Source organism: Aphis gossypii, chromosome 2 (assembly GCF_020184175.1).
Source record: "Aphis gossypii isolate Hap1 chromosome 2, ASM2018417v2, whole genome shotgun sequence".
NCBI classification, from domain to species: domain Eukaryota; kingdom Metazoa; phylum Arthropoda; class Insecta; order Hemiptera; family Aphididae; genus Aphis; species Aphis gossypii.
In genome coordinates, this window is record NC_065531.1 from 16,173,793 (window position 1) to 16,187,893 (window position 14,101).

General features: G+C 25.8%; 1 protein-coding gene across 1 annotated transcript; it reads right to left on the minus strand.

The window, feature by feature from the left end:
• Positions 1–395: 395 nt before the first annotated feature.
• LOC114125943 (fatty acyl-CoA reductase wat-like) lies at positions 396–13,734 on the minus strand. Its single transcript, XM_050201239.1, has 12 exons — positions 13,432–13,734; positions 9,367–9,525; positions 7,657–7,750; positions 5,033–5,155; positions 4,826–4,951; positions 3,545–3,693; positions 3,141–3,250; positions 2,511–2,703; positions 1,700–1,850; positions 1,435–1,559; positions 1,055–1,312; positions 396–956 (listed from the first exon to the last, which is right to left on the minus strand). The coding sequence occupies exons 2-12, from the start codon at positions 9,522–9,524 to the stop codon at positions 869–871; spliced, it is 1,575 nt and encodes a 524-aa protein (XP_050057196.1). The 5' UTR covers position 9,525; positions 13,432–13,734; the 3' UTR covers positions 396–868.
• Positions 13,735–14,101: the final 367 nt, after the last annotated feature.

Here is a 14,101-nt window from a genome sequence, read left to right on the forward strand (position 1 = left end):
AGTCCACTACTTAGGCGACGCACAAGCTAACATAAATAAGTAATGCTCAGACACATATTATATTGTATTCACAATAAACAAATATTCCGTATAAAGTCAGTTATATATATGTATAGAGGAGCCTACCAATATTATTTCCATCATATTTAATGAATTTCAACTAACTCAATATTGGATCATGTTGGCTTTGTACATCGTTATTACTTAAATAGTTTATCATTATTTTATAGTAGCCAATTGATATCAATAGCTCAAACTAACATTTTATTTATAGATACGTAAAATTATAACGATTATAATGGATGATATTTATCAATTTGTCTACATTGTATAATGAATTTACATAAATAAACTTATTATATCGCTGAAAATGAAAAGAGAAAACAATTAAAAAGTAATTTGTTTCACCAAATAAATTTATTATAATAATTTACATAATAACTAAAAGTCTTTTTAATAATTATTCACATTACTCTTAAAATCGATAATATGTTAACTATTTTCGGATACAAATACATTTTAAAATTATGCATATTATATCCATACAATATTTAAATATTAACAATAATAATTAATAATTCCACTTATTTTGGAGTATGCTTATATGCACACGAGAACGAATATGTACAACAATAATATTAATATACTTATCGTATAGGTATTAAAAATTAAAAAATTTTAAATAATTTTGAGTATAAAAATTATCATAAAATTGTACAAATTTGAGTAAAAGTAAAATATACATCATAATGAGATACAAAAAAAAAAATCATAACAATCAGGCGATAAATGTATATGCAATACAAATGTTTATTACATACATATATAATCGCCATTTAGGACAACAGATATTTAAATTTTGAGTAACCTATACGAATAATATGAACAGCCCATACACTATTAAAATCAACAATGCCGTCAATATGGATAATAGCGTGTAGTGAATCAAGTACAATCTGAAAACATAAATTGGAAAAAAATAAATAATAATAATCAAATATTTACGATTAAAAAAATAAAATGAAAACCGTATAGAACTGTATATTATACTGACTTTTTATTTCGTTTTACTGCTTCCGGCACCGAATCCATTGTATCTTTTATGATGTACAATCTGATTCCTAAAACGTGTTTTTTGAAATACTCATTCCAGTCTAATTTAGCAGCGTCGAACTTGAATAGGGACTGGTCCAATTTGGATAGTTTAGCTGCCAGCGATTTTGTGTTATTATCGTGGAATGTCCATGATTGTAAACTGAAGTACGATATGACTTCGGAGAATTTGTGCATTTTTCTGTATCCATCCATTAATCTGAAAAGTAAAAATCGAAGGTGTATAATAAACACGTGTCAATTTAACTGATGGCCGAGTAAATTATTTAGTCATAATATTAATGTATTATATTTTATCATTTTTCGTTGTCGCGTACTTACTGTGGCTTTCTTCCAGTAAGTTTGGCTAAGGAATCGATAATAAATGCAGGTATAATGTGAAGAAGGAAACATAATATTGTATATTCGTATTTGTTTTTGGACAATCTTAACATAATTGGCCAGATCTATGTATAAAAGAGGATATAAAAAAAAAAAAACGATTATTTTCATTTTTGGTTTATAAAGTGCGTAAACAGTCGATTTTTGAATTTGACATAATATTGTCATGTTATTATTTAAATCAAAACGTCTTTGAACTACTTACCGCTTTAATAGAGGGCACATGTTGTCCAAATTTCTTGTTGTATGATGAAAATTCTCCCCATGTCAAAGGATTAGAGCTCGAAGAAACAATATTGTAAATTTTTGGCTCGTAATTTTCCTTATTCGAACCGTTGGCATTTTTATGATTTTTCCTAGAATATTAAATTGTATATTTTAATTTACTTGCGTATTTGTTATATTAATAGAATTATAAATCAAGACATTCAAAACCGTAATAAAATATAAGTTATTTTCAGTTATTAAATAAGTACGATCCGTTAAATCAATATAAACATTAAATCAGCTAGATGGTTATAAAAAAAATTGCATACTGTATACCTAAACATAGACCGCTTTTTTCTTAAATAATGAGGTATATCAGCTAAACAAGCTACGTCAAAAATCAATGCAATTTCACGAACTTTACTCGATTAATCGACTTGACTATTTCTTTATAGTGCGGCAGACCTATTGAAATCATTATCGTTTTATATACTTTCATCGATTGTCGTACGAATAACATTATATAATACGATTGAGTAGACATAAATGTCCGTACAGTGTGATGTTAGTTTGTAATATCTGATTTAATATTATAAAGTTAGAGCCCCCTACATGGTAAATATTTCCCAAATATATTTTTCCACTGACTAAGAACGTCATAGTTCAGTGAAATATCAGTCGTCTGCAGCTTCAAATATTTGATTCTTAATAAATGTCAGTAATATTTACACCTACATGAACGTGGAACGACTACCAAAAAAATATCATAGCCCTCCCAGATATATGTCGTTTATAAAATTTTTATTCACCATTCATTGTGGATGTCCCAGGCGGAGGCTATAACAGCGTTGCTAACGTAGTCTCCAGGTATGATGTCAGCTGTTTGATTGGGGTCGGCACACATGCACCTCATGAGACCAATGCCGGTGGCCGCTACGACACCCGTTGGACCGTAAAAGTTGTTGATCCACCCGGAGACAGGTTCATCGTCGGTGGCTACGACTAATAACATTTACAAAAATGTATAATTAATTTGTAAAAACGACTATAGCGACGGGCCATTCTATTAGTAGAGCAACTACTAATATCTTGGCGGAGGACGGAAATGAGCAGGGTCTGTAGATAATAAATATTTGTATTTTCTACTTAGATTTTATGATGACTTTACGTAAAATATAGCGTATTACCGCCAATAATATTATATTATTATTACTATACTTTGTATTGCTTAATAAGAACAGTTTTCTATTATTATTTTTATTAACTAATAGTATCAACTTTGATACCTTAACATTTGTTATTTATAAATATAATATAACACACAAGATATAATTAAAATTCAATAAAAGTAGGTACTTAATACGGCCAAGGGGTTTCAGACTGGTTGCGCCGCTGCACCATAATACATAGAAGGTAGGTATACTTAAACAAATACTTACTCATCGACGGCCTTATCACTCCAATGGGCAATCCTTTGCCGTATGTTAAAATTTCGCCTTCGGCAATCGCTTTTGTCATCGCATACGTGTTAGGCCACTCTTTCAACATTCTACAGAAATAAAACAAGCAATTAACACGTTTTAATTTATTTGGTCATTTTTTTAGACCACCAATGAATTTTATTCATAAAGTATGACTACTCTTAAACAACATAGAAACCGATAAATTATAATCTAATTATTCTGTTTATTTTTAATATCTAATTATCGATAGAAATGTATTCGGTTTTTTATAATTTTTGTTTAAAATCATTCATATAAATTGTTCAATATTAAGTTATTAAATTATTGTTCTGTCAATTAATCGAGCACAAATTATACAGATAAGTAGGTAAAAAACTTACGAAGGAGTAACTCGTTCAATGTAATCATCGTCAAGACTGTTTACGAACTGAAACAAATTATCACCAGATATTGGTGGCTTGTAGAACACCTCATCCACAACTTTTCTTCCGGCGCAATTCGAGTAAGCTGTAGAAATGTGAACGAAAGCCTAAACGAAAACAATGATAAATAAAATGAAAATAAAAACGAAACCAAATAGTTTCATAGTAACTAGTATCACAAATCATTATTATTGTAATTATTTTAGATTCTAAGTGGAGTGTTGAAAGTATAGATTTTATCATGAATGTGGTTTTTTATTTTTATATGAGTAGACGATAAGTTGTCGATAAATGACTTATTTTCAAAAATAAAAGTGGTTTTTAATATAAAATTAGGTTAAGTATTTGTACTTTAAAAAGGTCAAATGTTCAGATGTTCAGTACTTATTTTTATAATTAGGAAAAATAAAAATGAAAATTTAAAGGAATGTAATTTTAAAACCTAAGATACTTGTAATTTTCATTCCTGAATTATTTATAGGAGTAATATATTTTTTTTAAATGTTAATTAAAAATTATCTGGTGAGCAAAAAAAGTACTTGAAAATTTAATGCCAGATCCCACAAAATATAGTTTTGTATCTATTTAAAATTATAAAAAATACATAGACACAATTTTTTTTTATTTTAAAATTCTAATTTGGACGAAATGACTTATTTAAACGATGATTAACGATATGTTAATTATTTGGTTATAATTTAAATATATTTTTTTATAGGAACTTAAAATTTTATATATTTTATATTATTAGGAATTTTACTATACGTATAATAATATTTTTGATTAATTATAAAATACCATAATGAATCTGTTTTTACTGCAGTGCGGTTTTAAAGAAAGTTGTTTTTAAACTTTGTGTTATACCTATAGTTATAAGTTAATATAATATGACATAAATATGTATTATTATAATAATATAATAAATCCAATATTTTCGAATAAAATTATATCAACCCACTATCTATAGTGCTAAAAGTAAAATAATTGACTTTAATATTTATATCAAAAAAAAAATTATCACTTAGTGATTTAAGCTGATATAGACTGATTCTGCTCAGAATCGTTTTTTGTATATAACAATATATCATTGAATTCAAATTTAACAAGTCTAAATAGTGACCTACTCTAAATATAATGTACAGCAGAGTAGTATTCAACCGACAACCACCTACCTTTTTACAAATGATTTCAGTTTAAAAAAAATATTATTGAATAAGTGCATACAAATGCATTGCCTACCTTTAAGTTTGACATTTCCTGGCTCATTTTTAACATATCTTGCAAGGCAATTATATTGATGTTAACTGCTTTTCTTAATTGTTCGTCGAATCTTACTGTGGCGGCTGAATGTAAAACAATGTTAACCTATTAGTTAAAAAAAAAAAAATAAATATTAAATAAAAAGTTAATGAGTATTGTAATTATTATTTAGTGTTATATGTTTACTTCATTTTTCAAAATGTTCATGGTTTGCTCATCAATTCCTAAATTTGGTAAACAACAATCACCGATAACTGCTGAGATCTTTTCCAAATAGTTGGGTTGTTGTTTTTTCATTAATTCAAATACCTGAAATAATAAATCAAACTCCACACGTTTTACTTACTGAATATAATTTTTATACATTTTTTTTATTTAAGTTTTTACTTTTATTACTCTTTGACTACTTAGCCACGATTGGCTAGTTACTAGGGCTAGGATTTTAAAGCATAATAAGTAACTAAAAAAGCGTACGTTTAAAAAAAAAAATAAAACATAACCTAAAATTAACACAAACTAGTTTAAAAGTAACTTAGTTCATACAAGAGGTTTAAAATTACAACAACTAAATCTTAAATTTTGAAACGATCAACATCGATGTTATAGGCATACTGACCGTATAGGTACTGCAGCGACTATATTATGTAGATCGATAATCTATTTACGCTTAATATATTTAATAATTAAATAATTAACAACTGATAACGAAAACAATAATAATCCAATACCTGTAACATATTCTGAGTTTTTACGTTTCTTACCTATTAATTTTTTTTTATTATTAGTACAATAGCATAATAAACATATAAATAATTCACAGCTGGAATAATTGAAAAGATATAATACAAATTCTAAAAAAGCATTTACATAAAAAAAGCAAAATAAATTGGTTTATTTGGAATCAGAATGACGTGAAACGGGTTTTTTTTAAAAAGTTAGATTTCCATCTCATATATAAAAAAGAAGCATATGCTTTAAAATCCAAGCTCTAATAATAAGTAATATTCGTTATTTAAAAAACTATAAAAATTTTGGAAAATTTAAAAAAAATTATTTTAACGTAATCTGTACTAAATCATTTCCTTTATAGTATTAATGTATTATATATTATATAATATATTAAAGCAATTATTATGAGTGTTTAGTATACTTTAGTATTTAGTTATTGTTAAGAATATAACTAAACCATAGCCCACGACCCACCTCAGAATGTGTATATAGAATGGACGATGAATCAATTATTACTGTATGCGTATATGAGATGTGACAATACGGCTCGGTGCTTTGAACACTCCTGCGGGGATCGAAGTATAGATCATCACTGCGTTCAAAGTACGACTGGCGTGCTTAATATTGAGACTCGAGTAGTAAAGATAGATTAAAACTTAAAACGCATTCAATAATAATAATAACCAATAGAAAAGTAGTATAAAAGTCGATAACGCTCTGGTAGGCTATTTGATGCGAAGACCTACATAGTATATAAGTCAATAGCGCTGTGGTTGGCTGTATGATATGCGAAGACCCACATAGTGCCATGCCCAATTTTATTATTTAATAATCATTATTATTGTTATTCATTTAACGACGTTATAATATTATTATATAATATATTTCCCGGGTGAAAAAAAAATAAAAAAGCGATGTGTGAATTATGTGAAACGTATATTTATGTATAAAAATTAGATTTCTATCTCATATTATATAAAAAAGAAGTATATGCTTTAAAATCCGAACCTTACTATAATGACCATGCTTTTTATTGATACCATAGGGATTTAACATTGATTTATTGCTATTTATTTTTAGTTAATCATTATTATTAGGTACACTTATTTTAAAAACGACTAGACAATAGAAAATTAAAATTATAAACAAATTAATAAATCTATGTTGAATATTCCTGCTATTAGATTCCCATAAGATGAAAAATGTATATTGATTATGACACGAAAAAGTTAAAAAAACAAATTTAAAGATACATTTTTATTAATTATATTACCTAATAGCATAAATAAGTTGTGAATAAATGTTTCTAAAACTAAATAATAAACATATATGATTGTTATATATTAATATGTATTAATTGTAGGTATGTGTACATTATATTATACACATCATTATAGAATATTATATTATAGGTATTATTTATAAATATTTTATATTTAAATTGCATTTATAGTATTAACTGACTCTTTTAGAGGTCAATAACTCTATTTTTCTTCATATTTTTGACAAGTATCACGTGTTTGCTGTTAGTTTTATATGTTTTTATTTTACACTTGTTATTTTATAAATATTATTGTTTTTTCACATGTCGTTTTTGATACACACATTTGATTAAAAGAAACAACATAAATATGACTCTCTCGAAATCCATCTGCATGTATTATTTATTTGGTATTCTTGAATGAGCATAGTATAATATGATGTTAAAAAAATTATTCAACTATAGATGTTTTTATAATATTATTTACTTTGAAAATTATTGTTTAAAATTAAGAAGCTCGTAAGTTTAATTTGAATTTATGTGGGTTCATATCTGATAGTTTAAATTTTAAATAATTTAATTATTACACTCATTTTACTATATTGATTTATAAAATAGATAAGCAAACCTGGTATATAATATAGATTTGATTTATTTGAACGTAAAGCATTTAATTTAACAAAATCTAGCTGTAATATTATACATTAAAATACAGTGTTAATTTATTATCCATGCTTAATAATAATTTAATTTTTAAAACTATTTTCTTAAAATTATATAATTCTTCTAAGTATAAAAAAAAATGAAAATATTGACTCACCGGATCATTGAAGAGATCTTTAAATCTTTCTTCTGAAGTCTTTCCTTTTTTCTCTCTGATCAAGACATAAATTTTTTTAACTCCTGAACAAGTTCTGAAATTAAAATTAAACACAATTTTATTAATTTTTTATCATATATTTATTGAAACTGTCTTGATATAATATTACATCAAGAATTATTGGATTAATGTTTAAGTTTTCTTAGTTATTAAGTCATCAACATTTAAAAACTAGTTTTTTTTTATTTAAATACTTTAATAATATACCGGTTATATTGCCGTTAGAATTCTCGAAGAAACAAATATTTTATTAAACGATCGTGAATTTATAAACATTATAGATCGTATACATTGTAAAAAATATAATACTCAATATACGTATCGAAATTCGAATGTGTTACGATAATCAATTTCTTATCTAAATAAAATAATATATTGCATTATCAGTTGATATAACAATAAATAATAAATATACTTTCATAAAAGCCTCTTTTGTAGAATCTTGTAGATATTTTAAATCATAATACTATACTCGTTAAGTATTAAGTATTAGAATACCTAATATGATTTATTAGTAATAAATTCTAAATTTAGAATCAAAATTTGTATAAAAATAAGGCAAAAAACCAACTCGAGCTTACGCAAACTACACTTATTAAATATTCTGCATGACGTATACAGCATTTTATACTCCCGTGTTTTGTTATTAATCGTAAATCATAAAAACCATATACAGTATAAACACAGCTACTCAAGTATTCTGATGCCGTGATAAACTTATATATCTACGTGCATAAGAATGTATTTAAATTTGAATTAAACAATCTTGAGTATGAATTTTAATTTATAAAATCAGAATTGTTGAATATTACTGCAGATTATATTGTTTTCGACCACCGTTTTTGTTATGTATAATATTTTGAAATCATTCTTAACAATAATTCTACTACGTGCTGTACTACCGTATAGGTCTGCCATTGATCGGTCCATCGATTATAGTTTAGTTCTACAGAATAGTTTAAAATTTCAACATGCGCGGTGTATATCACAATATTACACGTAAGTTTAGGTTAGGTTAGGTTAGGTTTAAGCAAAATTAATAAACTTAAAATCGTGGCTAATTTTAAATAATACTTAATAATATTTTATTAATAATTGTGGAAATACTTTTGTAGTAAATTTTTTGTTATTGACATTATGCTTCGGATAACTAATATCGTACATAGTCATTTAATAGACAACAGACAGAGTATTGAGCTCTATTACGTTGAATTTTTACGTAATTAAAACAAACAAATATCATTTTTATCAAAAATTAAACAAAAAAAAAATAAATAAATAAATAAATACGACTATTTATATTTTTTAATAATAACAATGTATACGAATTTCGTTAGAGAGTCTTGGTTTTTAGTTTAAAACTTGTTGATTGAAATCATTAAATCAAGAAACTATTAAAATTTGGAATCAAATGGTCGTATTTAATTTATTAACCGTTTAAGTACAATAGGTACATAGGTAATATATTATTATACATTATACGTTTACAGTCGTGTTGACGACATTATTATTGTATATCTGAATATATTTAATAAATATTGTGCAGTGAACTCTTAAAATATGCAGGTAATTAACAATTGACAATTTAAATACGATTAAACAATGGTGAGTAGTGTGACGTATAGAACGGTTCGAATGAATAGCTGTTACCTGATTAGTTTTTCCAGTATTAAATTGCCTACAAATCCAGTGGCGCCAGTCAAAAACACTGTCGTACCATCGTAAAAAGATTGAATTTCTGACATGTCATGAATTGTGTTCGGGCTGTTCGTATCAAAGTTATCCATGGCTGCAATATCAGCAGGCATCCTGAAATACCAAAATAAACACAGAGTAAAACACTGTAACGAGTTACTAATTAACGCACAGATTTGTGTTGTTATTTTTGTTGTTGTTCAAACACATTGTAATTTACCTACAAAGTAACTTAAGCCATGTATCCTTGGGCATATAGCTTAAGCTTAATACGGGTGACAATGTACGACTTTCCACTGACCAAATACGCTTTTAATACTTCGTATTTAATTATCAAAGCGCTTGGTGGAATATTAAAAAAATACTATTGCGTCCTTAGAATATAACATAAAGGTATAACCTACTATTATACATATAAGGTAAAATGAAAATTAGTAGTTACATTAATGTTTAGCTTTTTGTACTAGTGTGTTAATTGTTAAATAATACCTACCATATAATATTATAACTACGTAAAATCGTATAAAAAAACAATTCGGAAGAAAAAATTATAATGTTGTGCATCTGCAAGCGTTAATATTATATTATTAAGACGAATACGTCATGATTACCTACGTCATAATTGTCGTTGTAAATATTTAAAACATAACTATTATTGAGTAGATTTATATAGATAACTGTTGACTTTTTCAGATAATAAGCTTCAATTTAAAGCATTAAAGTAACGATACAAACAAAAACGGAATTTAAGATTACCGCGTATAAGTAGTTATAAATCATATACAAGTATCAGCATATTTTCAACGATTTTAATCAAAAGTTTATAATAATACATAGCAAATATATAATATACAATCAAACATTGAAACAATGACGACAACTGTAATAATAAATCAAATAAGGGATTATAGGTACTCATTAGACAGTTTTGCAATCCTATATGAACGATAATTTTTTAACTTATAAAAAATAATAATAAAAAGGACTGGAAATAGCGAAATAAAATCAAAGAGAAACAAAACAAATTGACATCATTCAATAATACTAGAGTATCTGCACAGAAATTTATAATTTTGACAAAAACACTAGATTACTATCAACCTTTGTCTGTTTAATAATTTAAGTGGATGGCACGAAGAACAAGAGTATAATCATGTTAAATTAATATAAGTACCTAGTATTCAAGTTATATGGTATGTATTTAATATAAATAAAAATTTTTTTAATAGATCTACTAATAAAGTAAATTCGCATAACGATATAATTATGAATTAGAATAAATAATAATCTTATAAAATAACACGTGAATAAATAATACAATAAACTCGTGAGAAAATTCAATAGGTATTATACTATAATTAATATTTTAGTTATTGTTACTATTATTGACTGCAACCGCAGCTAAACAAATCAAAAAACAGAATTAAGAAAAATATAACGCGTTACACGTGACCCTTGAGATTATTTTGAAAAGTAATGGATTTTTTTTATGTATTTCCTACAGTAGTATGTGTAATTATTTCGTATTAGACGGACGAGCGCCTTATTTTAATTTTTTTAACGTAATATTTATACAGGTAAACTGTATGATGACGTATCATAGCTATCATAATATTATAAATACCGATCATGTATAGAATATTAGTTGTATTCTAGTTATACATGACTGTAAATATCTTAAATAAATTTTTAGTTTATTTTTTTTTATTCTTATAACAGGTAATACGTTTTTTATACATCTTTAAAATATTCATACAATGCTGTAGCTGGAAATGCGAATTTCTTAAGGTCAACTACAATAATTGTGTGTCGTCTACCACGATACGACTCGCTGACCATAGCATATAGGTATCTAACGTTATTATATTGGTAAATGCTTAACTAAGATGCTATATATATTTATATATCGAAACCTGGTCAGACCTAACAGATCTTGCCCACGTGTAGTGCATTGACCTAATCGCGATGTAATATAAAGCGAAGTAAAATTGTATTTATGAATAGTGTCTTTAGAGGCTATACCCGTTAGAATATAATATATTATATTATGTATATTTATCATAATCCATACATACATAGCTATCTAAATTATAAGATATTTTAAAATATTTTTAGAATTTTACATCTAAACACAAAATACATGATAGTTATAGTAAGAGTATATCGTATACAGATGTATTAAATACACAATTGAAATTCCTTACGATGACTTTAAAAAGTCTATAAAAAATACACATATCGTATATAAATGGTATATATATTCTGGAATAATTTGTAGAAAATCAAACTATATTAAAATAATAAATTGACAACACAGATGAGAAAATCTAACTCTAAATTAAAAAATAGTAATAAATTTACTAAGAATAATACACCCAAGACTTATGCACAGATTTCTAATAGCAAACGAAAAACCTCCTATATGCGAAACATGTGATATTACGCTTGCAGTAAAAAAATTATAACGGAATTTTAATTAGGTATATGAAAATAATTGACTAACTAAACCTCGAAATGATAGAAAATATCAATACTACACTTGAACACCTGAGTAAACAAGACAATTTCGTACTTCTTAAAATTAACCAATAGAATCAACAAAATATATAATCTAGTAATAATTATAATGTAACATTTTATAAATACCTTAACTAGTTTTAACTAGTAATTCAGTAACTAGAACGTGGTATTTTCTGCAAAGTAGGTAGTTATTAAAGATCAATAAAAACTTTTAAAAAATAAGATGTTATATTGTTCAGATCGGCAATCATATTATTACAACTATACGAATTTACGATACACTTTATATTATTAACAACGTAATATATTGATGTATATTTTAACAAAAGCCGGTATTCGTAAATTTGAACTTGAAATAATAATTAAAGGTTAATATATTAATTTGGGTTGGTTAATGCATTAACGGTTATATAATATATGAAGTCAAATATTTAAATCTTTCCCTTTAATTGTGTTTACATTAACCAGACGTGTAAATGTGTAATATAAATTATAAATTGGTCTTCCATCGACATAATGAATGTATAATACCGTATGTCAAGACCTTTGTCCATTAAACAATGATAGAATTTGTTTAAACTAAGCGGGTATTGAACGTAGTGTATTATAATTTAAAATTCTAATAACATAATAATACTTTTTATATGTATAATATTGATTGAGCGTCTGATGTATAGGATAAGCATGATAATATGATAGTTTTAAAATTTTCTTTGTAGTGTAAAAATACATAATTATAATTTAAAGAGTTGTTTTAGTAGACTTAACAAGAATCGAATTGCGTAGGACTATTATTTTAGCTAGAATAAATAAATTATGAAAAATCAAATAATGTAAATGCAATTTTAAAAGAAAAGCAACGATAACTTAGTTTAAAGTAAATGGTTACACATTTTTCTGACAACGAATTGAGTAAAAATAAATTCTTTGTTGGTCAAATTTGAAAAGGTTTGTATATTGAAAAATAAACACTAAAGTTGAAGACTTATTTAACAGACTAAATTAAGATAAAACATATTGGGAAATGAATATTTATGAATAAAAATTTCAGATTAAAAATAGTAAACTATATGAATTAATTAAATTGAATTATCTTATTCGTTTATGGAACTGAATTGAACACAGATTGTAATTTTATTATTGGAATTATTTACAACATGTTAAGATAGTAATATAAATGAGTTTTCTAAAAATATTGTACTAAATATTTTCTTTTTTACCAACGATACATTTTGTAATTTAATTATATATTAATTTTAGTTTAAATAAATAAATTTTGTGATACGCGTACAATACATATTTGCCTTATTCAATATATCTACCTAATAATTCCTGTGGACTTATAGTTAATTAGATATTTCCTAACAAGCTGAATTAAAAATCCTAACAATGAATTAGTAATGATACGCATTACTAATGTACTATATAGATTAAAATTTTAAAACCGTTCAAATTTATAATATTCGCTATATTTATAAAGACATTTAAAATATGATTTACCTGTACAATACTCGTTCAAATGTTTGGGACTTAATAGTTTGGTATCGGGAACTTCACGCTAATCGCAACGTTATGCTGTTTGCTATTATAATTATTGTTTAATAATATAGGACTATGTTATAATATACTGTTTACTTGGAAAAAAAATTACAATAAAAATCTATCCAAGCAACAAACACAAGTACAATATTCCTAAATAGTAGTAAAATAAAAAACAAAACAGAAAATCGTTCGAAATCGTGAGGTCTGCACCCGTGCACTGTCCGGTTGCTTTAGTGGAACTGACTACAGTGGATCCGCATCAACGCCATGCGCTAATATACTTAAATACCATTTGACGGTCTAGGTCACACGCGAAACAGGGGAAATTCCCCGTGACACAGGTGAAACGCACATCGTATACTCACAGCTGAGAAATTGCATGTTATACGTTACAAGTGTTAGATCATCTTTTTCTTATTCCATGTAATTTATGTTAATATACGTATTTGTATCGAAAAATCGCAATGTTTTTCTGAATACAAAACTTACGACGACCATATGAAATGGTTGACTAAACATAGAACTCAGTCTGATCTTAATCGTATGTTTTATAAATTGAAATTTCATCTAAATTCCGATTTTTCGAAATATTTAGGAATACCTACATAAACACTACATTTTAAGGGTA

Coding starts and splice junctions, on each gene's coding strand:
- LOC114125943 (XM_050201239.1), bottom strand. CDS start 9,524: ATGCCTGCTGATATTGCAGCCATGGATAACTTTGATACGAACAGCCCG. Junction 5,156..7,656: donor AAGATCTCTTCAATGATCCG/GTGAGTCAATAT, acceptor TTATTATTTCAG/GTATTTGAATTAATGAAAAA. Junction 4,952..5,032: donor TGAACATTTTGAAAAATGAA/GTAAACATATAA, acceptor TTTAACTAATAG/GTTAACATTGTTTTACATTC.